The 27,517-nt window shown below is 36.7% G+C and overlaps 2 protein-coding genes across 2 annotated transcripts in view; both read left to right on the forward strand.

Annotated features, from left to right (window-relative positions):
• The first annotated feature begins 9,771 nt into the window (after positions 1–9,771).
• On the forward strand, positions 9,772–16,762 carry LOC121429173 (high affinity copper uptake protein 1-like). The gene is made up of 5 exons (XM_041626107.1): positions 9,772–10,209; positions 12,727–12,904; positions 13,435–13,516; positions 14,413–14,581; positions 15,689–16,762. Exons 2-5 carry the CDS (start codon positions 12,872–12,874, stop codon positions 15,888–15,890), a joined length of 486 nt encoding a protein of 161 aa, XP_041482041.1. The 5' UTR covers positions 9,772–10,209; positions 12,727–12,871; the 3' UTR covers positions 15,891–16,762.
• Positions 16,366–27,517, forward strand: part of LOC121429012 (complement C1s subcomponent-like) — a 110,410-nt gene continuing 99,258 nt past the window's right edge. Inside the window, exons 1-3 of the mRNA XM_041625908.1 lie at positions 16,366–16,451; positions 18,113–18,144; positions 18,747–18,830. Of these exons, the coding sequence (XP_041481842.1) occupies positions 16,366–16,451; positions 18,113–18,144; positions 18,747–18,830 (202 nt within the window). The remainder of the gene's footprint in view (positions 16,452–18,112; positions 18,145–18,746; positions 18,831–27,517) is intronic.

Here is a 27,517-nt window from a genome sequence, read left to right on the forward strand (position 1 = left end):
AATTTGTATTAAGCGCTATATAAATGTTGCATATTATTATTATTATTGACGTGAAGGGTTTGCCCATCAAGTAGGTGGATCCGTGAACAAGGGGGTTTGTGTGTGTGTGTGTGTGTATTTAAGTTCTTACAGACGTGTATCAATCAGATATGATTATTCACGTCTGGGGCCGACCTTTAACATCACCATCTGAAAGACGTGATCAGGGCTCGAACCTCGAACCTCTGCATCCATTTGTAACTTACCCCATCTATTACAGACGCATGCCATAACAGTAAAAGGGGAAAAATAGTCTAGATCTGGACGTTAGTAGTTATTTGTTTGGAAATCCCTACATCACTCCTCTCTTTTTTCACCTTTCCTAACATAGATCTCCATACTCTTAGGTGAAAAGAGAGAGGACTGAATTGTAGGGGTTTCCAAAAAAAAATAAGATTAGATTAGATTTATTTATTACCTCTCCAAAAAAATATACAAACGGAGTAACGGTATATAATTATACATTACATGTTCAAATGTTAAATGTTATTTTTTTTCTTTAGTTATTCAGATTAACTTGTTGCTTGGATTAGTTCAGCCTTCAAGTTTTTCTCACAGTATAAGTATACCAACTTGATGTTAAGAAAAAACTCGTGGGTATTATAAATAAGGGGGGTTGGCAAAAACGGCACAGAGATGTCAGAAGAGGTGTCTGAACGGGAACAAATATCCTACTGAATATCAAGCTAATATTTACTCAATTGTTCAGGAGTTGAAGTCTATAAAATAACCAAATTATATAGTAGGCTTATGCTGTCTACGGCATTTCGTCCTTACATGTACAGGGTCGTGCACTTTCCAACCCGTGAAAATAATTATGATTTTAGGATTTCTGGCTATTTATAAAGGAACTTTAAGAATGCTTGCATTTTTTATGTTACTTGTCAGCTTTAAAGTGATAATCACCCTATTTTATTTTGTATTTTTTGCACACAAACTTGTTTGGTGACAAAATTAATAACCTTTTTAGAATTTGAAGATCACATTCACCCCAATAAAATTTGTACGATCTTGAAGCACAACGCGGGGGGGGGTGTAATGTTCATTTGACCCCTTGAATGGTAATACACACGGGTTTTGGTTTGAAGATAACTTATTTGTTTTCAATACAAAATAATGTCCCGTTTTCGTTAGCGCAGCTTTAGTGCGCAGGTTGACCCATCACAAGAAAGGTCAATTCTTTAAAGAAGTTCACACAAACGAAAAAAAGTTGATTATAAAAATGGCAGAAAAATAATAAAAAAATATTGGTGAAGGTTTGAGGGAAATTCACTTAAGATTAAGAAAGTTATTACAATTTTAAGATTGCGATTTGTGACGTCATAGACGAGCAGTTGACTCATAGGTTACTTGTATAAACTTCAAATTTTAAAGGCTCGTGATGACTAAAAATTTACTCTTTTCAGGAAAGTGAATTTTCAAAACTCAACTGTGTTTAGAGTCGCATTTGCGAAGCTGCAAGGTCGTATAATCTTTTTCTGCGTTTGAATTTTAATAATAATGATAAATATAATGATGATAATAATAATAAATAATAATGATAATTATAAATAATAATATTATTGTGATTATTATCATTATTATATACCATTTATGAGGCACCGATTATCTAGTTTGCTATTGAATGGCGCACTATATACTGTATATCACACCGGCTGCAGCTCCAGCTTCTAAAGCTGCTTGGTGCATTCAAAGAATCAATCCTACCGGGTACCCATTCACCTCACCTGGGTTGAGTGCAGTATGATATGGATTCATTTCTTGCTGAAGGAAAACACGCCGTGGCTGAGATTCGAACCCACGTCCCTCTCATGATTTGTAATTTCGTTTTCAATTATGATTCATGCTGTTGTTTAAATTTGAAAATCGACATTGAACACACCCATGAAAAATGAATTGAGATTCAAATGAAGAAGAGTGAATATTTGAGGGAGGATTATATATAATGTTTAAAAAATATTCATATTATGCTGTCGTCTTGCGTATACAGTTTATTTATTTATTATTTATTTGTTTTCTTTATTTTATACTGCAGAGTAGGCATGTTCAATTATGCAAAACTGCTTTACAAAGGCGCCCTGCAGTTTAACAAATAAGTCAACATACAGTAGGTAATGTTAATCAAAGTGAAAAAAGTGGTTGGGTGACATTTTGCTTCATGGGCAACTCATTTCAAATTTCAAAGCAAATAAAAACACCGTGTAGGTGTATCTGTCATGTCTCCTGAGTATTATGAAGGTGAACAAGAAAAAACACTTATTCCATGCAATGGAATCAATTGTAGACAAATGTTAGCTATACGATAATTGTGTTACGGGCCCCTGGTCAATTCAATAACAGTTTCTATGTTGAACAATTATTTTTACAGGATACATATATTTCAATAGATGGAAGCTATTAGCATGCATCGTGGTTTGGGGCAGTGGGAAGGGGGGGGGGGGGTCTCAGTCATGCCCCCTTTTAGAACAGTCATTGAATTGAATTGAATTGAATTGAAAAGGTTTTATTCAAAATCATTGCACGTTGCAGCCAAAAGGCTGAATTGTGTACAATTTACAGGTATATACATGTATAAATAGGTGATTTAAAAACATCAAAACTTGAAATGATTAAGAGAATATAATGCAACTTAACAAAATAACAACTAGAAGACTGAAAGGTGGCGGTGGAAGAATGCTCATTGACAAACATCGCCACTCAAATTCAAACAATAAAAAACATAGATTTAAGCAAGTAACAAAAGAACTAAAGACAGGAGGGTGTCTGGGGACGAGCGAGCAGTCAAGTTCAATGCACAGCTCCAGCCAGGGAATGCCAATCCCTCAACAACACCATTCAACCTGGGCAATGGAATTGGTTATTCAAATCCATCGCTCAGGCGGAACTTAGGGTCAGCTAACCTCACTGGAGCTATGCATTAATAGGGCCGACAAACAATCTCTTACAAAAAAAAGAAAAAAGAAAAAAAAAAAACATTCACATTCACAACACACTCCTCATTCATCCAACAACCATAAGCACGTTAAATCAAACAACTGCACCCACCAACCCAGCAGTCACCCCTGACACCTTGCACTCATTAAGCATACAAATAAAAAAAAAAAAAAAAAAAAAAAAAAAAAAAAAAAAAAGAACCAAGGGGGGGGGGGTGAGTGGTCGCCCGTCCCAGGAAACCGTCCTGCTCAATCCTGAGAACGATTACTTAAAATTTGAAGAATGACGCAGTTTGTAAAATAACACATCTTCCACCACATGAGAAATCTTAATAAAAATGAGTAAAATATTGGCATAAAAAACATTGTTTCCCTTTAGTTGTTACAATGTGAAATACATGCATTAAAATCATGACTAATAAAAACCTGTAAACCTATTCAATTGTGTTGAGTTTAAAAGTTCTAAAATTGTAAAATTTCCATCTGAAGCTTGTGAGCTAATAATAACAACAACATGGGCTTCTTAGTCCGGCAGCCCAGGAGGTTTATTCAACCGAAAGCCGGACAAGCAAATGACCCCATAGCTGGATGGCATGGACCTTAAGGTTTACAAAAATGCATTGCTGCCGGTTCTATGCGTGGTCTTCCCTCCGAAATGACGTAATATATGACGTCACTACAAAATGGCCCTATTTCACCATTTTTTCAGACATTGTACACATAGCATGAAGTCAAGGGAGAATATCTCAGCCAAATCATGCTTGTTTTGTATGAAACTTTCACAATGTATTGTTCCAGTAGTGCACAAGAGATATGCAAAATTTCACGAACAGAAATTATTGTTTACATATTACAAATTACGTAATGAAATTTGCATATCATTAGTTTTGGAGATTTCTCGCATAAAAAATTGTCAAAATCGATTTAGAAATTTATTTTCTTTTGTAGCGTACTTTATTTGATATTTTTTCTCTCAGCATAATATCATTGTCTTCATCTATATCTCTACTTTAAGAAAATATATAACAGTAATTGAAAAAGACATTATAGACTGGGATTTCAGCCCCTTTCCAATATGGCGCACGTAGAAATCGTGCGTTTTTGGCCTATTTTCACCATATGGCTGACGTGTGCGAACGATATGCCTACTTTATTGATGTTTCCTGCATTTTGCATGATATTAAATCTTCCAAACAACATATTTTCTTCTTCATTATGTCTCTGGTGATCAATCAATGATTTCAGCAAAATTTGATTGCCCACTGGGCAGTCTATAGGCTACGTTTTCAGCCTAGTTTTCAACAACGAACCTATACCATGTATGACTGCATCGTTGTAGTCGAGTCGGATAAGGGGGTTTCTATGTACCATCAAAACATTTTTCACTCAATGTTTTGGTATTTGCCTAAAGTGTCTAGTTAATAAAACTTGATGTTCCCTTCCCAAAATCGTGTCCAACGGAGTTCAAAATTGATATCTTTGGCGGCCCTCTTGGACATTTTTAATGAAAATCAATTATTTTCATATTTTATTGCACAAAGTCTGACAATGGGAAATTTTAAATCAATACGCATTTCACTAGGATTTGGATAGTAGAAATCGGTTGAAATTGTTTTCTGAATAGTCCGGTTAATATATTAAAAGAAAAGAATTCATCAAAAATTTTGAACCAAAATGTTCAAGTGCATTGACATCTATCTGTTTCATCTTGCATCCGATCGCCTTTGTTGATGTGCCTAACATGCAGAAAATAACGTACTTAGCGATCGATAGAAAGGTATGTATTACTTGTATCATGTGTATGAGGGTAAAAGGCATTTTCTACACAAAGCAATTTTTATGATGATTAAATCTCTTGAAAAAGATAGAAGTTCGAGGCATTGCTCTGCATTTTCATTTTGCATGCAATTACTCTCGGGCACCTTAAAGCATAGTCCCACAAGAACCAGTAAAATGTTACATACAGTACCATACCATTATCCATAGCTTGACTATTATGATATCGTGCTTTTCGGAGCCCCCAATGTGGTAACATTTTGTTTTGAGTATGTAATTTTTTCCTTTAAATCACTTTTCTCTATCAGCTACATATAAAGAAATTGGGGCATAGCAAAGCCTAACCCTCAGGGGGCTGCCAAAGTCACCCAATCTTTTTTCGTATCTTGCCAGTTTCTCGGAAAATTAGTCATTTTGAGGCAAACAGTGTTTCTGCCTTGCGGTAAAGCCCTTGTTTTTGTTTTGTAACCACATAAAGATGACAAAGTAGGATCTTCTTTATCAGTTACATATGTCTATTTTCATTCTTTATTGTAAAAAATGCAATGTTTGAGCCCCCATTCAGACAAAAGGGCATTTCTGCTATATAGTAAAGCTAGCTTTGATTTTGGAAACCACTTTGAAATAAAAGAAGAGGCATTTTTTTCTATCAGCTACATGTAAAAAAAAGTGCTGGCACATCGACTGCTACCTTCTTCAGAGGCTCCAAGATTGGCAGATTTTCCCCATATTGGAAAAAATATGGAAAAGGGGTGGGTGACTTTCGGAACCCCGGAGGGGATAGACTTTGCTGTGCAACCATTTATTAGCAGCAGATTGAAGAAAGTCTACTCCTTTAATTCCATGTAGTTTCAAAAGAATGAAACTGGCTTCACCATATAGCAGAAACGCTTTTTGCCTGAATGGGGGCTCGAAAATAGCACATTTTCCCATAAACAGGTAAAGTATGGAAAAAGGGTAGGTGATTTCGGCGACCCCATAAGGGGGTATGTTCCAATATGCCAACACCTCTTTATATGCAGCAGATAGAGGAAACTCTACTCTTTCGTCTCCATATAGTTTAAAAGCAATAAGAGTAGTTTTACTATATAGCAGAAACACCTTTTGCCTCAATGGGGGCTCGAAAATAGCATATTCTCCCCAAAATAGTCAAATTATGAAATAGGGTAGGTGATTTTGGTGACCCACTAAGGGGGTATGTTCCAATATGCCAACACCTCTTATATGTAGCAGATAGAGGAAACTCTACTGTTTTGCCTCCATGTAGTTTAAAAGCAATAAGAGTAGTTTTACTACATAGCAGGAACACATTTTGCCTCAATGGGGGCTCGAAAATAGCACATTTTCCCATGATTTTGCAAATTACGTAAAAGGGGCGGGTAACTTTGGCAGTTCCCAAAGGGGGTAGGCTTTATGGTACCAGCACTTCTTTATATGTAGCAGATAGAGGAAACTCTATTCTTTTGTCTCCATATAGTTTAAAAGCAATAAAAGTAGTTTTACTACATAGCAGAAACACATTTTGCCTCAATGGGGGCTCGAAAATAGCATATTTTCCCATAAATAGGTAAATATGGAAAAAGGTTAGGTGAATTTGGCGACCCCCCAAGGGGAGTATCTTCCAATATGTCAACACTTCTTTATATGTAGCAGATAGAGGAAACTCTACTCTTTCGTCTCCATATAGCTAAAAAGCAATAAGAGTAGTTTTACTACATAGCAAAAACACCTTTTGCCTCAACGGGGGCTCGAAAATAGCATATTTTCCCCTAAATAGTTAGAATAGGAAATAGGGTAGTTGAATTTGGCGACCACCCAAGGGGGGTATGTTCCAATATGCCAACACCTCTTTATATGTAGCAGATAGAGGAAAGTCTACTCTTTTGTCTCCATATAGTTTAAAAGCAATAAAAGTAGTTTTACCACATAGCAGAAACACCTTTTGCCTTAATGGGGGCTCGAAAATAGCATATTTTCCCATGATTTTGCAAATTACGTAAAAGGGCGGGTAACTTTGGCAGTTCCCAAAGGGGGTAGGCTTTATGGTACCAGCACTTCTTTATATGTAGCAGATAGAGGAAACTCTATTCTTTTGTCTCCATATAGTTTAAAAGCAATAAAAGTAGTTTTACTACATAGCAGAAACACATTTTGCCTCAATGGGGGCTCGAAAATAGCATATTTTCCCATAAATAGGTAAAATATGGAAAAAGGGTAGGTGATTTCGGAGACCCCCTAAGGGGGTATGTTCCAATATGCCAACACCTCTTTATATGTAGCAGATAGAGGAAACTCTACTCTTTCGTCTCCATATAGTTTGAAAATAATAAACGTGGTTTTACTAAATAGCAGAAGCACGTTTTGCCCAAATGGGGGCTCGAAAATAGCATATTTTCCCATTAATGGGCAAAATACGTATAATTATCGGGTAACTTTAGCAGTCCTCAGAGGGGGTAGGCTTTGCTGTAACAGCACACCTTTTTTGTAGCAGATAGAGAAAACTCTACTCTTATCTTCACATAGTTTAAAAATAATGAAAGTGGCCGTATTACATAGCAGCAACACTTTTTGCCTCAATGGGGGCTTGAAAAAGCATATTTTCCCACAAATAGGTAAAATATGAAAAAGGGTGGGTGATTTCGACGCTCCCTGAAGGGGTATGCTTCAGTATGCTAGTAGCAGATAGAGGAAACTCTACCCTTCTTATCTCCATCTAGTTTAAAAAGAAAGAAAGTGGCTTTATTCCATATCAGAAACGTTTTTTGCCTCAATGGGGGCTCGAAAATAGCATATTTTCCCATGATTTTGCAAATTACGTAAAAGGGGCGGGTAACTTTGGCAGTTCCTAAAGGGGGTAGGCTTTATGGTACCAGCACTTCTTTATATGTAGCAGATAGAAGAAACTCTACTCTCTCGTCTCCATATAGTTTAAAAGCACTAAGAGTAGTTTTACTACATAGCAGAAACACCTTTTGCCTCAATGGGGGCTCGAAAATAGCATATTTTCCCATAAATAGGTAAATATGGAAAAGGGTAGGTGATTTCGGCGACCCCATAAGGGGGGTATGTTCCAATATGCCAACACCTCTTTATATGCAGCAGATAGAGGAAACTCTACTCTTTCGTCTCCATATAGTTTAAAAGCAATAAAAGTAGTTTTACTACATAGCAGCAACACTTTTTGCCTCAATGGGGGCTTGAAAAAGCATATTTTCCCACAAATAGGTAAAATATGAAAAAGGGTGGGTGATTTCGACGCTTCCTGAAGGGGTATGCTTCAGTATGCTAGTAGCAGATAGAGGAAACTCTACCCTTCTTATCTCCATGTAGTTTAGAAAGAATGAAAGTGGCTTTATTCCATATCAGAAACGTTTTTTTTGCCTTAATATGGGCTCCAAAGTGGCATATTTTCCAATAAATGGGTAATAATGGTATTTGCCCTTTAACTAAGCAAATAAAGACATACATATTGTCATGAAGCGTTACAGTATTATCGGTATATTATATCCTCTTTCGTGTCGAATGCTGATATTTTGAAAAAGTTGTTGATGTTAATGATTGAACAGATAGATATCAATGCACATGCAAATTTTTGACCAAAATCATGCCCATTTCGGGATAAATTTTATTTCAAAATATATCATCAGAAAACGAATTAAATCGATTTCTACTATCCCAATCATAGAGAAATGCGTATTGATTAAAAGATTGTCCCATTGTCAGACTCTGTGCAATAAAATATGAAAATAATTGATTTTCATTTAAAAAAGTCCAAGAGGGCCGCCAAAGATATCAATTTTGAAACCCGTTGGACACGATTTTGGGAAGGGAACATCAAGATTCATTAACGAGACAGTTTAGACAAATACCAAAACGTTGATTGAAAAATTGAGTGAAAAGTATTTTGATGGTACACAGGAACCTCTTATCCGACTCGACTACAACGATGCAGTCTTACATTGTATAGGTTCGTTGTTGAAAACTAGGCTGAAAACGTAGCCTATAGACTGCCCAGTGGGCAATCAAATTTTGCTGAAATCATTGATTGATCACCAGAGACATAATGAAGAAGAAAATATGTTGTTTGGAAGATTTAATATCATGCAAAATGCAGGAAACATCAATAAAGTAGGCATATCGTTCGCACACGTCAGCCATATGGTGAAAATAGGCCAAAAACGCACGATTTCTACGTGCGCACCATATTGGAAAGGGGGCTGAAATCACAGTCTATAATGTCTTTTTCAATTACTGTTATATATTTTCTGAAAGTAGAGATATAGATAAAGACAATGATATTATGCTTGAGAGAAAAAATATCAAATAAAGTACACTACAAAAGAAAATAAATTTCTAAATCGATTTTTGACAATTTTTTATGCGAGAAATCTCCAAAACTAATGATATGCAAATTTCATTACGTAATTTGCATATGTAAACAATAATTTCTGTTCGTGAAATTTTGCATATCTCTTGTGCACTACTGGAACAATACATTGTGAAAGTTTCATACAAAACAAGCATGATTTGGCTGAGATATTCTCCCTTGACTTCATGCTATGTGTACAATGTCTGAAAAATGGTGAAATATTTTGTAGTGACGTCATATATTACGTCATTTCGGAGGGAAGACCACGCATAGAACCCGGCAGCAATGCATTTTTGTAAACTTCAAGGTCCATGCCATCCAGCTATGGGGTCATTTGCTTGTCCGGCTTTCGGTTGAATAAACCTCCTGGGCTGCCGGACTATCTCTTTGCTTGCCCACCTTCTTTGAAGTCAGATCCGACTTAGCATTGATTGTTTTAAAGAGCTGCAATATATATCTACATTTTCTTTGTGCATACCTTTCAGTGCCCCCAAGGTCCCCAACACCCCCTTACACTTATGTTCCTGGGGGTTCCTTGTTAAATGCCAATGTTCTTATGCAGTGAAGCCCGCAGCGAAGTATAGTTAAGAGTAGACTGCTTTGGAATGTAAAGTTACCTTAAATCTCTGTTGTCACGATAATAGACTGTACAGCTAAACCAGTCAGCTGTGTCGTGTGTATCACTATCAGGGACAAAACCAACCGGGATATGTATTTTTCTTCATTTAATCATTTCACGGCAAACCGATTTTCAAGGATATGCATAAAATTGCATGATTCTGGATAATGGAATCCCATATTCTCTACATAGGCCTTTTCTGCATCAAACAGTGTTCTATAAAAAATTACGGGCAGACGACAGCTCAGAGAATGTCTCGATAGCCATATCTTGAATGGATCGTGTTGCGTCTTTGCAGGTGTGTTTATCCCACGAGATAAAGGAACTCATATCTCCAGACAATCTCATAACTATCCAGACTATACATTTCTCCCAAGGAGGGAACCAGCAGAACAATTCATAAAGAGCAGTATTTAATAGGTACAATGTGTACAGCACTTAATAATTCATTTGGGAGTACCTGTTATCACGTTGTAAGTATAGGTCTGATTGCAGCTATTTGCTCATTCGTTTTATACTAGAACCAATGTTTTCTTGAAAGCTTAGTTTTATAAATACGAAAACAATTACGTTTACATATATATATATATTAGTCGATGTTAGTATAGTTGATACATAAATATCCGCAAGAGTGTATCTTTTAAATCGGTAATAATCACTGGAAATAAAATGGGCAATATTGATGCACCAAATCTAGTAAGATTGTGTTGTATCAAATAATCAGATTGTTCCATTGTGTGTTTCATCACCATAAATTATGAAAAATGGTTCTCTTATCGGTGCTACTCAGGGGCGTCGATCCTGGGGATCACAGGGGGCGGCGATCCATGTTTTGGATGAAGGGAGTGAAAAGACGTCCAAAATCATAATGCGGGAAATTGAGAAAACACTGTGTTCCCCGGTTTATTATATTGTATTCAACTGTATTATGTATGTGAATTGCACATAATCTTCATTTTCTAAAGCCACCCCCCAAAAAGGGGAGTGTAGAAACTAGTGCTTTTGCATGCGCTGATAGATTTTCTTTTTATTATAAAAGGGAGTTCCGCTTCCACTAAGCACGGCGGATTCAAGGGGATGCCAAGAGGGCCTTACCCCCCCCCCTCCAAGAAAAAAGAGGGGGGAGGAGGAAGAGAGAGAGAGGAAAGGGGAAGGAAAGCAATGGAAAGAGAAAAGAAAGAAAGGGAAAGGAAGAGAAGGAAATGGGAAGGAAGAAATAGAGAGAAATAAAGAATGATTAAACGCATAATACCATGTATACCACGCTATTCACGAAAAACTGTTATTCACGGTATGTTAACAATGTATCCAGTGATACCAGCTTCTAATATGATCCAATGACCATATGGTTGGATTGAAGTATGATTGACAAGATATATTTAGAAAACATTGTTGTTTCCTGGTTTTCATATTGCATTCTATGTGTATATGTGTGTGTGTAAATTGCACACGATCTTCGTTTCTTCTTCAGCCCCCCCCCCTTCCTCAAAAAAGGGCGCAGAAACTGAAGTGTTTTTATAATGCATCGAGAGGCTTTTTAAATATCAATGGTCCGTCAATCATTTTCTGCAGTGTTCTCCGAGATGCAAACAGGAAATGTTTCCATGGCCGTATACGTTGACAAATTTTCCCGGGAGGGGATCAGGGTGCATTAACATAAAAAAAAATTGAAAGCGAGGGAGCAAAGAGGCCGAGCTTGTCATTGGGGATCTTTTGCATTATCTAACATTAACCTGAAGGATTTTATGCATACTATTGGTGAATTTCGTGAAAGTTTTCATTAAAAATGTAAGTTTCCAAAGGGGGGGGGCAATTACTTACAACCATGAATCTTGTTCCGGGCTCTTTTGCTCGAAATCCTGAATAAGCCATTCTAGATTGGCAAACTCACGTGAAGGCTTTTTTTCAAATGGGAGTTCTCAGCACAGTATTTTATTTCACTGTAGATCAGGAAATTAGCAATTTGGATTTTTTGCTCTACTTTAGGCCTCAATTATGATCAAGTAAGATCTGAAAATGCTGGACAATGCCAACAAAAAGCACAAAATAAAACAAAAACTTGCAAGTGATTGTGATTGACAGAAATGCACACTTTTCATGCTTTTGGCAGATTTACAGAGCGTTTGGTGTGTATAAAAAGGCACATTTCATTGTGAAAAATGGCATTCTTTTTTTCCTATGGGGAATTTTTCTTTTGGAGGGGACAAGTGCCCATCGCCCCCCCCCCCTCGGTTATCTTGTAAAGACTGAGCTCGTACTTTTTTTTTTAATTTGGATTTTATTGTTTTGCATATTATTTGCATTTTTTAAAGGTACGTTTGCCCTAAAATGAAAATAAGGAAGTATATCATATTTAGTTAGGGGTGGTCTCATTGGCTCCTTCTCCCCAGACCCCACCCTTATTGGCAAGATTGTTGTCTACCACTTTTCTCACCTCTCTCCATTTCTCTCTTCCTCTCTCTCCCTCTCTGTTGTTTACACCCCCCTCTCTCTGGAAGGGGGTGTTACATTCAAACTAACCCATCCCCTCAATTGAGACACAACCTTTGGTATGCTGATAATAATTGAGTAAAATAACCGAATGATCTTAACCCTTTGATATTTTATAGTTTTAGACATACATTTATAACTGATTGCCAGTGTTTCACTCCATTTTCTATAATGCCATAATTATTTCATTGTTCAATGTTTTTATCAGTGAATAAATTCTACAATTAGTAGTTTTATAATTAGTAACTCTTCTCTTTTGATAACTTAAAATATTTTAGTTTGATTCATATTATCATTTAAGTAAGACTATATGTTTATTTATGTTACTAAGTATTGTTATCTTTGATTTAGACATTGACTTTATTTTCATGTATCATATGATTATTTATGTTGTTCTTTATGTTTTCATCAGGTCATTGATGAAAAACAGTTTTATGCTGATCTTTTGTACCTGAATAGATATGTTCTAATAAACAAATGAATAAATATTTTCCATTCAGTGCATCGAGTTTATTCGTTCTCACATGTCTGAGGCACAATGATTTGACACGTTGTCATGGGTAAGACACGATAACGATTGCGACGACGACGACGACGAAACGACAACGAAGGAAACTGGTTGCCGGGAGCAGTATTTTGCGTAAAATGATCAATGTAACCGACATTCCTGTGGTGGAGGTATGAATAGACCTATATAATATTTGTGTTTGTTTCTTGTTTAAATGTTTGTTTAAAAAGGAAAGAGATTGGGAAATTAATGACGAAAGAAATTCTTCTTTATGACGTCTAATGGGGCATTGCAAGTCAAATTTCTTTCACAAAATCAGTCATAAGTCTGACAATTGATTGCAAATCCACACTTGATTGATGGTCTGCTTCTTGCAACAAATATATATATATATATATATATATATATATATATATATATATATATATATATATATATATATATATATATAGATAGATAGATATTTTATTAGTAGCAGAAATTTGTAATTGATTGCAAATATTTCCTTGCGACACCCCCAAGTCTATAAACAAAAGAAAATTCTTAAAGTACTTCAAAGCGGAAAAATATATTCATAAAAGGTTTCACTTTCTCTCATTTGGTTTAAACATCAAAATGCGACTCCACCCGAATTCTAGAGTATTTTATTCTATACATATTGTTGAGTTTATCATTTCTTCTTCTATTTTGCTAATCACAGTGCCTGCATGGAGCGAGGTATCTGCACTTTGGAACCACTGAAACGATTCTTTTCCAGAAATGGTCGACTTCAAACATCGGAGGTATGTGCAATAATCTCGACAAACTTCAACGAAAATGACACGGCATTTTAGCTCCAAGATTATGTTGACAGTTTACTTCATTATTTGGTGGACATGGTGAAGGAGGTTTCTATTTTCATTTTTTTTTTCATTTCAGCAAAGAACGTTTTCCTCTTAAACATTCAAACAATTCCACTTAACATTTGCGCCATCATTGTAGCCTCTTTTATTTGAGTACGAAGAATGACATAAATGAAACATGATCGTTTGCATATCTCTCCATGATATAAAAACCCACTCGATTCAGGTTCGTGAACTTGAACATGTCTAAAGCAACTTCTTACATTCCTGTTTATTTTGCTCTCTCTCTCTCTCTTCCTCTTCTTCTTCTTATTTTTCTTCTCTTTTTTTCTTCTTCTTCTCCTTTTTCCTTTACTTCTTCTTCTTCTTTTTCTTATTATTTTGTTTCTTCTTCTTCTTTTTCTTATTCTTTTGTTTCTTCTTTTGTTTCTTCTACTTCTTCTTTTTCTTCTTCTTCTTCTTCTTCTTCTCACCGTCATCGACTCCTAATCGTTTTCTCCATACTGTATCATTATCTTAATGCTCTCTTCTTACATTCCTGTTTATTTTGCTCTCTCTCTCTCTTCTTCTTTCTTCTTCTTCTTCATTTTCTTCTCATCGTCATCGACTCCTAATCATTTTCTCTTTATTTTCTCAATACTGTATCATTTTGTTGACATGCTCTGTCCTCTCTCCTCCAATCTACCTTGCTTCTCCCTCTCCTCTATCCCCTTCCCCTTTTTCTCCTCCTCCTTAATGCACCCTTTCCAATCTTCTTACCTTACACGAATATCACCCCCCCCCCCTTTTCCTGCAACCATTCATCAACACCCTACCTCTCACTCCTGACCCCGCAGGTCTCCTTGGATCCTGTCTGGTGGTCATGGTCCTCGCCGTCCTGGTCGAAGGCCTGGTCGTCCTCCGGAAGTACTTATCAAAGAAATACGCTACTAACATTCGCCACCGTATGTTAGAGATGGAAGCAAACGAATCGTCAAGGCTGGTGGAGGAGCAAGCCGAAGGACAGTGAGTAAAATACAGCAAGTGGCATGTTTAGTGGAGGGGGTGGGGGCAAGCCGGTGGGAAGGGGGGGGGGGGACCGTTCCTATGACTTTTCCTGTGATCAAAAATAAATTAAAGGGAAGTTCACCTTTACGAAAAGTTGATTTTTTTAATATTGGCGAAGTTTTAAGGAAAATCCATCGATCTTCTTAAAAGCTATGCGAATTTGAATTTGGGATTTGTGACGTCATTATGCGAGCAGCTTCGTATATAGCGTGAATAAAAGCAATACCAATGAAATGACACCCCCCCCCAAAAAAAAAACCCCCAATACCTTAAGTATGCCAACAAACAAATCATTCGGCATCCATTCCTGAAAGAAATATGTTCAAGGTCATGATGAACCATTTAAATTAAATTTATGAATATCATACTACGTAGAATATAGGGCAGGGCAGCTGCTCGTATATGGGGTCCCAAATAAATAACTTCGAATTCTTGTATATTTCTTAATCTTCAAGGGATTTTCCTCAAACCGTCACCGTTATTTCTTATTATTTTTTCTAGTATTTTTTGAAGTCAAATTGAACCTGCCCTTTAAAAGAACGAGAGAACACTAGAAGATGAAGAAGAAAGAAGACTATTGTCAAGAAAAAAATTATGTGAAGCTTTTAGACTATACTATTTGAGTAAGAAAATGAAATGACACAATATTTTGTCGTTCCCAATAGGGCCAATTAAAGCACCCCGGTGCTGCCCTCGCCACGGTGGCTCACAGATTCTTAAATAAAAAAATATACATTTCTGCAACAATTTCCAAATCATCTTTCATGCCTAAAGTAAAGAATAAAAAATCTGGCGCAAACATTCACTACTGAATGATACGCGCCGTATAAGCTAAAACAACACCAAATATATTGGTGTGGCATTGCAAATGTCATGTGCTCTTTGATTTTGCCACGGTGCAATCGATGAGACATAAATTTCCCGCTATCCACAGTTACTGTTAACGACCGTCTGATTATCGAAGTGTACAGATTTTCTTTAGTTCGGCGATCTGTTTCCAATTATAGTAACATTTGGTTGATAAGAATCAGTTAAACTTACGATTCATTTTCTTCCTCCTAACAGAATTCGTTTCTTTTCTTGGAGCCATCTCATTCTGACCGCCCTCTACGGCCTTCAGACTCTAGCCTTTTACCTTCTTATGCTGATAGCAATGACATTCAACGTGTATCTTCTAATGTCGATCGTTATTGGAGCGAGTATCGGTTATTTCATGTTCGCCTGGCTATGCTCAGTGAAAGTGAACACGGCTACGGTTAAAAGGTGATTTTTCAAAACAAAAATTGAGGAATTTACTTTTAGTGAGTGAAGATGCTAACCCGCGGATTGTGTGGGCTGGTCTGGAGCAACTCTTGACGTTTGGTTTTGAGAGTGAAAATACTGCAGAAGATGATCCAGAGGACTCGACTATATCGACATCAAATTGCATATTTTCACCAATTCCGGTTCCAGTTTTATGTAGCTCAGTCAGATTTGCTTTGTTTGTCAAAGGAAATGTCCTACTTATGATAAGTGTAGTGTATAGGTGCTATCATGAGCAAGTGTATATAATAATCATCATTAATTGTCTTCCAAAATATTTTGTGAAAATCAGTTGATATAGTGATCTTATACTTTGTTTATCATGCCTACTGCTGTAAGAATTGTCATCATGTGAAATAACTTTAAATTCAGGAATTGGTACATATTTCCTCACCACCCGTTCCTGGGTTAAATGTTTCATGGGGGGGGGGGTGCCCACCATGATTCAGAGGCCTAATGGGCAAAAATTTGGAGGGCCGGATGCCCCAGACATGGCTAATGTGACCAAATTTCTCAAAGATTCCGAGTGAGTGAAGCGAGAGAGCAAAATGAAAATGCTATTTTGTGATAGATGTTAACATTCAGGAAATAACGTCACATAAATAAACATTATGTCCATTTATATAGCGTAGTTACTATGTGCATATACTCAACTGAGCTTTGATACTTGGTATATTATTACCCCGGCTGTGGCTAAGCTGCCGTATTAATCGGCGCTAAAGCTTTCAAGGGATAAATCCTACCTGGTACCCATTCACCTTACCTGGGTCGAGTGCGGAACAATGTGGTTAAATTTCTTGCCGAAGCAAATTACGTCATGGCTGGGATTTGAACCCACTAACCTCTGTTTCAAAGTCCGGAGACTAATCCACTGGGCCACATTTCACCTTTTTACATTTTCTTTCTTTTCTCTTCTTTTGTCATTCTTTTCTTAGCAGTGCAACTTTTTTTTTTGGGGGGCATGCCCCCAATGACCCCCCCCCCATTCGGTACTTCAGTGATCAGCATTAATCGGCAAGTTGAATAATAACAAAAATATTGCCTCATTGCAGAAGCTAGCTTCTCTCATGATCTATACATACCAATACTGGATCCATCACAAGCGCTTGCGTGAGTTTGCGCCCTCTATAGACCATAAAAGTGAAGGGTCGCCGGGATTTATATTGATGGTTAAATTGAATTGTAATTTAATCAATTTGTAATTGTACGAGGGCTGATTCTGTATTAATTTTCATGCGATTGAATATGTTGTTTAAGTTATTACTAAAGGAACATTATTATTTATTATATTTTATCATTTCTATATCTATATTCTATCATATCTATTTTCTTTAATAAAATTGAATTCCTAAAAAAATTATTTGATACTGGACTGAATTGCTATTAATCTTGTATCAAAGCGAAGTGCAAATAGTGAAAAGAGATAGAGTGAATACGGGGGGCTATATATCCAATATACCTAGAAAGAATTTATCGGCTTTAGAGTAATTGTTAATCTGTGAAAATAATAAAAATAAATTAAAGCAGAGCAAAAGAAGAAGAAAGATGACCGGTAGGAGGCCATGCATACTTTCTTGTCCTACAAAAGAGCACTTTATGAGAGAACATACTGTCTGAATGAAGGTTTTACAGTAGCCAATCACAGAAATGTGATTGAAGTTCTGAATCGTCCACGTTTTGCTTTTCACCATTTGTCATTCGAGCAGCTTCCCCATTTAATGTATTTATTATCATAGCTGAAAATATTAGTTTCATTTGCGACATTATCATATTATGTGTGATGATATAATGAATAAATTCTTAGATGAATTCCATTTTGTGATAAAATTGCAATTTTGAACGTATACGACATGCGGGTACCTGCTCGAATTTGACGTCACAAAAATAAAGTAAACTATTTAAAACCCTCAAGCTTTTTGTAATAGATTTTGCTAATCCTCATTAATGTGCCTCACTTGTTTTTTTGCCTTTATCAAAACTTGACATCAGGGTGAACTTCCCCTTTAAAATGAATTTCGTCTTGTTCAGGCCATCACCATGCTGGGCAATAATAAAACTATACAACGATTAGGCATTGGATATATGAGGGTCATAGTAAAGATATTCAACGGAGAGTCTTAAGAGGCCGTATATTAGCAGTGACCTGTGATCAAATCAACAACGATATTGCTCCGTAAAAATTTATAGTAATGGAGGTGACGAAAAGATGGAGAAGCAAGGTTGGATGAGGAACGAGCAGGGGATGGCGAACCGCCACTGCAATTTAAACACAAAAGAAATATAATTTGGGGGGGTGTACCTCAAGTTAACGGACCCGGAGTTTTTTATAGCTATTCAAGCCCATTGTAGTAGATACCCCTTCCACCGCCCCGTTAAAAAAAGACTTTCAATTATAGATATTTCATCTCAAGGGAAACTTATCACAGTACGTTGAATTTATTTGGTTGCCCTCACCATTCAATGTTGCCATTCACTATTCACCAAGTTATTCATTACATGAAAAAAATCCGAAGTGAAAACGATGAAATAAACAAGTCAAAGCAATAGTTTGGTGTAGATTTACCAATTTTTCGTATTCATTTTGTCCCCGAGCATGCCAAGCCAGTTTATGAGGAATTAAACCGTGACGCCATAGCCGTATACTCTCAGTCGCAGGCGTGAGAGAAACCGGGCGTGATACAACCCCTCCCCTCATTTCGGGTTCCCCTGCATGGATACGCCCCTGCCAATGATACCCCCATCACCCATCAATCATTCATCATCGATCTCCTCGTCGTCTCATCTTGTCGTCATCGTATCTGTCATGCTTCATGCATCCCAGAAAGCGAGGAAGGTGCAGGTCCGGTGATGTCCGCATTCCGGGTTACCAGTCCTGGTGCCAGTACAGAGAAGATCGACTCTCGCTGTAAACGTTTTAAAGGTCGTGTATTATATACCCACCTAAGACATGATAGAGATATACTTATACTACTTTGCGTTATCAGTATATATTTCTATGATACACACAAATAATACAATGAGGGATGTAATTCCAATGACGATATCAACTCAATAAAAAATAGTTAAACATCATCTCTTGAATTGAGATGTGAATATTTTTTTTCTTCATGTCCACGTCTCATGTGTAAGGTTGTCTCATCCCAGTCAAGCCGTAATGACTGATATTGATCATTGTATTATTCATCATCACTGCCATGGTCATCGGCATCATCGTCGTCGTCATCATTGTCATCATCATCATCGTCGTCATCATCATCATCGTCATCATCATCATCATCCTCCTCCTCGTCATCATCATTATCACCATCATCAGGTGTACGAAATGTGTTCAAATGTATTTTCTAAATAAAAAAAGAAATTTCTGAGAGAGGGCGCTAATTCCGTCTTATTTTATTTTACAACGAATCAATAAATGTTAAAAAAAAACAACAAAACGGGGGGGGGGGGGGGTCAAATTTATTGCTGTACACACGCGTGACCAAAAAAAAACCGCGTTTAAAGGACAAGTCCACCCCAACAAAAGCTTGATTTGAATAAAAAGAGAAAAATTCAACAAGCATAACACTTAAAATTTCATCAAAATCGGATGTAAAATAAGAAAGTTATGACATTTTAAAGTTTCGCTTCATTTCACAAAACGATGCACATCTCAGTCCGTATGCAAATGAGGGAACTGATGACATCACTCACTCACTATTTCTTTTGTAATTTATTATATGAAATGTGAAATATTTGTATTTTCTCGCCATTGTCATGTGAAATAAAGTTTCATTCCTCCCTGAACACGTGGAATTCCATTATTTTAACATTTTGTGTTTCAGGCAAGGAGGTCCGAATCATCAAATTCGTAAAAATTGAAATATTGTATAATTCAAACAATAAAAAAACAAAAGAAATAGTGAGTGAGTGACATCATCGACTCTCTCATTTGGATGTAACTGGCTCGTTCATGTAACTATTTTGTTAAAAATAAGCGAAACTTTGAAATGTCGTAACTTTCTTATTTTACATCCGATTTTGATGAAATTGTCAGAATTGTGCTTGTCTGATTTTTCTCTATAGATTCAAATCAACATTTTTCTGTGGTGGACTTGACCTTTAAGGCGACAACTTGTTTAGGGGCCTAAATGTGTAAATAAAGCCCGCGAAAAACTTGTTTAGGGGTTATTTTGCACACACAGAAAAACTCGTTTAGGGGGTGTTTGGAAATAATTTGGCCACGTGTGTGTACAGCGATACATTTGACTCCCCCCGGGAAAAAAAACATCACAAACAATATAAAACAGTTATAGAATAGTATAGGTCACAACATTTTGTAGGATGTGGATGCTAGAATGAAAGTCCGATATATGAATTATATTTTTTTAGTCTATTTTAGTTTCAGACAGGCTATAACCGATTCGCACCTAGCCTAGTTCTAGACGATTTCAATTGAATTCTATTCCCCATCGTTTCGTTCTATCCCGTACTGCGCAAATCCGAGAACTTATACACCCGAAAAAAATAATTTGGGTGTATAGGTTCTCGGATGTGCGATAGTACGATACGAGAATTCAATTGAAATCGTCTAAAACTAGACTTATTCGCACCCTACATCGACTATTCCAGATTTGATAAATTTTCTTTCCGAGGATCAGTGACCATTTTAAGAGATTTTCTGTTAGTATTTATTTTCTTTATCTTATCTATTTAAGCGGCTCCAAAAATCTGTTTAAACTATGTCCACTTATCAGAGGTACTGCTCTGGTTTGTATACTTTAAGGGGATACTCCAGACTAAAGATATTTATATCTCAATACAGAGTAAAAGTCACAAAGCAAAATGCTGAAAATTGGATAAAAATCGGACAGCAAATAACGAAGTTATTGAATTTTAAAGATTTGCATTATTCCGGTGTATTACACATGTCATAAATATTCATTAGGTCATGTAGGTGGGCTGATGATGTCATATCCCCCCTTTTTATTTCGTTATATGAAATTCGGTTTAAAAAAAAATATATTACCAATTAACTAAAACAACTGGATTGACAACCGATTAAGTGCATTACTTATTTATTTCTGCAACTTATTTCACCATTATGGAGACATATCATTTACACATTTATGAAAACAGAAACAATTATGATTTCATGTAAGAGCATAAGAAAGAGGAAAGTGGGGATCTGACATCATCAGTCCACCTCATGACGACGTGCATGTAACTGTTTTCACAAAATAGTGCTAAACTTTAAACTTCAACAACGTCGTTATTTGTTATCCGATTTTGATGAAATTTTCACCATTTTGATTTGTGAATTTTACTCTATTTATTCAGATATAAACATATTGAGCCCGGATCATTCCTTTAAACAAAGTCGTGTTGAACGTAACAATCATTTGGAAGAGCATTAACTTGTTTAAGTCATGAGTCAGTGGTAGTTCATTTCATTTTGGCATTTATAAATCAAATGGGGTTATTGAGTGCTAGTGCCTTAATTCTATGCATTTGGTGTGTGTGTGCGTGCGAGTGCCTAAATCCTATGGCCCGTATTCTGAAGTCAGGTTTAACTTAAACCCAGGTTTAAAGTTGTGGTTTAAATATGGATAGCCAATTGTCACATAAATCACTATACAGTAGAGATATCATATTTCAGCTCATCTGGTTCTTAAATCATTCATAATTGTCTAGGAAGTATAAATAGATGATTGTCTTCACCATCAATGAATCAGGAAAGAGCACAGTAAACATAAGAAACATACAACTTAATAAAAAAATTGATACTTATGGCCTTCCATACTTAAACCACAACTTTAAACCTGAGACTTCAGAATACGAGCCTATATGCATTTGGTCTGTGTGTGCGCGCGTGTATGTGTGCGGGGGGGGCATGGTGTCCACCTTGAATGGCAATGCACTTCGCCATGTTCGCGGTGTGAATGGAAGATTGCAGGGGATATCACTCCCCATTCTTTTTTTTTCGACAAGTATTGGCAGCAGAATGCAGCTCCCCCCCCCCCCGCTGGCATTGCACAAATTGTAACAAGCTAATTTCGGTGGTTTTACGGGGGCGTCGGCCTGGCCAGCAAAACAAAAATACTACAACTTGAAAACATTTTGATGTGCATGCTGTTTACAGCTATCACCATCTCGTCACCGTATTTTCAAATGGGTGACGAAAGCGAACGGGCATTTGTCGCACGAATTAGAGCGCAATTACTCGCGTTTTGTTCGCGATCGCCCGGGTTGAAAGAACGACGGCAGACGGCAAAGCCATTAGAATTTTCGCCCGCCAAGTCCGTGAAATTCGCCAACAGCTGGTTTCCACATCGTCGGCCCTGAGTTCGCGGTCGACCCCGTCGGCGGGTTGGTGTAGTGTCACACTGCGGAGTGCATCTCACGACCCTAGGGGCGAGCGACCCCCAGAGCTGTAGGGGCACATCACGTTCCATCCTGTCTCGCATTCTCATCGTACTATTCCAGTATATTCAATGTCAATTGGCAGTGCTCTTTGCTCCACTTATTTGCCCCATTCCATGTTCAGGATCACATAAATTATCAAGAGTAAAACTACCACACCCCTCACTACCCTAAAACAAAATTTCAAGAAAACCCTCATTCCATCCGGTTAAACATAAATTTTAACTTTCTTCCAGTCTAAAAAGTTGAATAAAATAATAAGCGTATATCCAGTGTTATGACATCCATTTTGTTTCAAGTCAGGAGCAGTGCTACGATTTCGGGGTGGGGCAATAATTGCCTCATTATCTTTTAAGTGATGAAAAAAGTAAGAAAAGGAACGGAAAATTTTAAGGGGATGGGGGTATGAAACCAAGGAGATATCACCTCTGATATCTCCTTGATGAAACAAACATTGAAATGATGAATCGGTTCATTTAAAAAAAAAATGAACCTTTCGTTAAATAGAAATGCATGATTGGAGGGATAATTTGGGGGATTATTTACCTATAAAAAATACAATAATATTCTTGTTTCCTTCCAAATAGAATCCACGATATAAACTACGCATTCACATTTAATGTTGTAAAATGAACTAAAACATCGAGGCTCGTTGAAACTATTTTTAAAAGGGAGCCCTCTGCGTTTACTCTGCGATATCAAAAAGAGAGACAGACAAAAATGAGGTGCTGAGAGTGCATTGCATGGCCGAATCGCAGGGGAAGTAGTGCGGAAGCGAGGATCACTCCAAAATCAACCAAGTTGGTGCATTCATTGGAACCCAAAACTCGACACATTATTCCAAAAGCCAGTCTGGACTCCCAAATGGCTTTCCCTCCCTCATGTATCACACAGACAATGCGAGATTAGCACACGATTGTTGTTCAAAGGCGTCTTGTTAAGTGCTTCTAAAACTCATTCATTGAGCGTAACGTCACATCGTGGAATTAACGAAGGAGTTTTTCCCTTTCTCTCTTTCTTTCATTTCGGCTATTTAAAGCGAGCTCCGCTAATGGGATTTCAATTCGACTGTCTCGAAAATAACCTTTTATACTCGGATCACTGTCGGCGGTTGACGTTTTTGGAAGATCCAGGGTTTCATTTTTACTCAAACATCGTCTGCTAACTCTGCCTTAAACGGGACACCTCAACGAAGCTGCTTTTTTTCTCTGGATTTCATTCCGCAAAACTCCCCCAAACTTAAATACACCCATATCAATCAGGATCGACAACAGTACCTCAGAAGCTGGCTGCATCTCAACTTCCTATTGCTAAGGAGTGGATATCATTAAGGATACCTTACAAATCTTACTTGGATTAATGTTAAATTGAAGACCAGTATACAGGTGATATCGTATTCATAACTTAAGATGGGACACTTAAGGAGCTATTTACAGTATGCAGTTGTGGTCTTTGCATCGCTTTGGTTTTCGAGGAGTTCCTTAGCCCGGACCAGTTTACGTAAGTTCAATGTTTTTTTTTCTTTATTCATCGTAATCGTCTTAATGATGTTCACTTTTAAATTTCATCTGTAACTCTTTTTCATTTTGCTTCGTTATGTACATTTTATTTACAAAGTGTGTATCTTATGTGTCTTTGGTGTTTTCTTCAAGTAGAGTGGAAGAACCATATCCAATTTTCAAACGATCATGATTCCAATTTGACATTTTCTTTTAAGATGCACACTATCTGACTATGTCCACTCTAAAAACAAATCAGTAAAAAAATGACTTGTTAATAGGGTAAGCTTGGTGCAAATGATTCTAGTCTATTTGACTATTTTCTAGTCGTATTTTACTAGAACAGAGTTATTTCTGACTCGAAAATATGTAAGAAATGTGACTAGAAATATCAGTTGCACCCAGCTGACTACTGGTCTAGTCAATTTGACTGATTTGTTTTAAGTGTGTATAACCTCAATTAACACCAAGCAGAATGATATGATTTCAGTCGCTTACATTGTTTGATGTTTCGAATGGAATCCATAGCGATAGTCGAATAATTCAGGTGTCTATATTTGAATTTTAATGGCACATTCATTTTCATGAATTTATGTCGAAAAAAGTATACATTATTTTGAAAATGGAAGAATTTTTCATTTGAATGAATGAATAAAATGAATAAATGAATGAATAAGTGAATGAATACAAGAATGTGTGAATGAATGAATGAATGAATGGACGAACGAACGAATACGATAGGCCTATACCGTTTGAAGGTGGTGGTGCTTGGTTGCAAAGAAAATTCAAACAGAATGACAATCACTGATGTTTTTGCTGTCAAAGACTTTTATGATTGAATGTGAAGCGTCCTCAACTAAGTTTGAATTTGCAACTTTTGTTTTGAAGTTGAAAAAATGATAAAGGTAAACCACATCGGGTATCAACGACCACAGGAGAATGGCCTTGTAACTAATCTTTTTTGTTGGGTCATCATGTTGACCATTGTTTCTTTTTGTCTCGACCATCCACATCCGTTATCATTAATGTTATGGTCATCGACGCCGCCCATCTACCGTGTCTACGTCATAATGCGCCGACCACTGGCATGACTGGGAGGACATTCAATAAATGTTCTTTAACAATTTCGGCCTTCTGCGTTCTTACTCAACTTAATGAAACGTTCTAATGAAATTACGGTTTGCACACCGTCATGCTTGTTTACGTCATGATCATCAGATCGTTGATATTTCACCAAAAATGTTATAAATCAATCTTTCATCCAATTAATTATTATTGCTTATGGTAAAAACCATTCGTTTTCTGTCTTGTAAGCAGGAAATCACCAATCGCAAAATGGGAAAAAAAACTAATCTGCGTGTTTTGTAAGAATCGGTGATTGATAACAAGAAATTTGCATGCAATTGCAATTTTCGATGCTTATATACGTATACTTTTAAATTCTTGTTTAGCAGACTGAGTGTATACCTAACTCTACTTTAAAAAGTGACTTAACACGTTAAATGTTATTTTCTCTGAAAATGGGACTATGATATCTCCAAGAAAAAAAATAGAGAGAGATGACTTTTTTTTCGAATCACATGGTTCGACACCTTTTCAGCAAGGCTGTATACAGTACAGACATGCTTAGTTTTCGTTCTCAAATTGAGAATCAATTGTTACATTATATAGCTGCACACCTTGCCCACCTGCCGATTCGAACTAAAGGTATAGCCTTATTTTGAACTTTAAAGCTCGAGTCAAGTTCGATAAAACGGAAAGCAGTCATCAGCAAAATGCTTCCCATTTTACCAGTTTCATGAAAAAAGGTCGTCGATTAGGACGATATGGCGTTTAAACATTTGCTGAGTAAACTGACGCAGTGATATACACATTGATGATGATACACTCATTAGTCTTTGTGTCTTATTCCATCAAACATCACTGATCTAAATGTTTGCCGATATTGTACAACAAGTAATAAAGATAATTTTACTACCTCGATGTATCTTCAAAAACATTAGTGGAGGAGAAAAATGAAACATTAAAAATTCATAGGATAAAATACAATCAGGCAGATAAGTCAGTGTGGGGGCGTTGCCGACTTCCCTCATTTACATACCGCCTGTTCTGCGCATCACCTTTTGGTGATATTAAGCAATAATTTTCTTTTTGTAAACTGCTGAAATTTTATATCATTTTTAAAATTAATTTTGCGTTCCATACTTGCTTGATCTTTCTCTAGTTGTTCAAGTTAGCTGGATGTTGAATAGGCTTATCCTTTAAAGGGGAAATCCACCTTGACAAAAAGTGTGAGGGTTTGAGAAAAATCCATTCAAAGATTAAGATAGTTTTTAGAATATTAAGTTTTTGATTTGCGCCGACGTCATTTACGAGCAGCTGAAGTGCATTAATATTAATTTTATAATGATCCATGATGACTATAATTTATTTTCTTTCAGGAGCGGGAGTGAAATCATTTTTTTTCTTGATATACCGAAGGTACAATAAAAACATTTTTCATATATTTTCTTTAGAAAAGTCAATTACATTGATTTTTATTTTTTACTACACGATATATGAGGTAGCTGCGCGCATATGACGTCACAAATGAAAAAAAACTCTTGAAATTCTAACAACTTTCTTAATCTGTGATGGATTTTTCTCAAGACACATTCACCAATATTTCTTGTCATTTTTCTGCTATTTTTACAACAAACTATTTTTTGTCAGGGTGAACTTTCCCTTTGAACCTGAATATCATCCATCTGAATGACTCTTCCTTCATTGTATCTAGCAAACAGATTTAGGTCATAATATTGTTAATAATATCTTGCGATGATCTCTTTAGGGATAGACAATTATGTAGTCCCACATGATAAGGTACGTGTGTACGGAGATTATCAGTGTTTCCTTCTCTTAATTATAAGTGCAAACTTAATTTGCGCTCTGACACCCACTTGCCACTGCTTAGTGTTCTAAATCGGCTCGGAATTCATAGAAAAACCCTCCTGCATTTATCAATAGATCCAAAGAGGTCATTAGGATTCAATGTAACTTAAGTACAGTGTAAGAATTAGATTAGTAAATTCTTATTCATTATTGGATTAAAGGGTACATGTGTTTTTATGTGGTTAAACATGGGTATTAACATGCATGTTTCAAGGATGAATTTTCATTATAGGAGAATTGACACATTAGAAATTATTTACCGGAAATGCTATGTTCATTCTCAATTGAGTAACGTTGGATCGTTCACATAGTATTAATAGATTGCCATTTGGTGTTTATAACGTTTAAGTTTATTGCACCTAATTGATCTATCTACATGTATAGTGTAGTTAGTCTAAACCAGATTGGGCTGCATGGCCTTAATCATGGTAGCAAATGTTAGTTATCAGAGGCAAAGAGCGAAATTCATAAAATGGCAGTTTTACATGAAATTTCCTTTCCTGTATTGAAACTACATAACATGTATCAGTTTCCTTAGTTAATATTTGGGGAGGGATTGGTGGCTGGGGGAGGGGTGGGAAAGTGTTGCTTACTAAGCTACACTTATTTATTCATGTTATTTCTACCCTTGACGAGGCCCGGTGCTCTGGTAACCAGGTGAATTGAGTTCGTGTGCTCGCACCCCTGGACAAGGCGTTTAATAACACTGCAAGGTCCTTCGGATAGGACCCTAGCTAAGCCGTCAATCTTCTAGTTTCTTACA

The sequence above is a fragment of the Lytechinus variegatus genome, chromosome 15 (assembly GCF_018143015.1).
Source record: "Lytechinus variegatus isolate NC3 chromosome 15, Lvar_3.0, whole genome shotgun sequence".
Taxonomy (NCBI): Eukaryota; Metazoa; Echinodermata; class Echinoidea; order Temnopleuroida; family Toxopneustidae; genus Lytechinus; species Lytechinus variegatus.

Excerpts from the sequence above, each read along its gene's own strand:
- LOC121429173 (XM_041626107.1), top strand. The coding sequence starts at position 12,872 with ATGATCAATGTAACCGACATTCCTGTGGTGGAG. Across the intron at positions 12,905-13,434 it reads CCGACATTCCTGTGGTGGAG|TGCCTGCATGGAGCGAGGTA; the intron begins GTATGAATAGAC and ends TGCTAATCACAG. Across the intron at positions 14,582-15,688 it reads GAGGAGCAAGCCGAAGGACA|AATTCGTTTCTTTTCTTGGA; the intron begins GTGAGTAAAATA and ends TCCTCCTAACAG.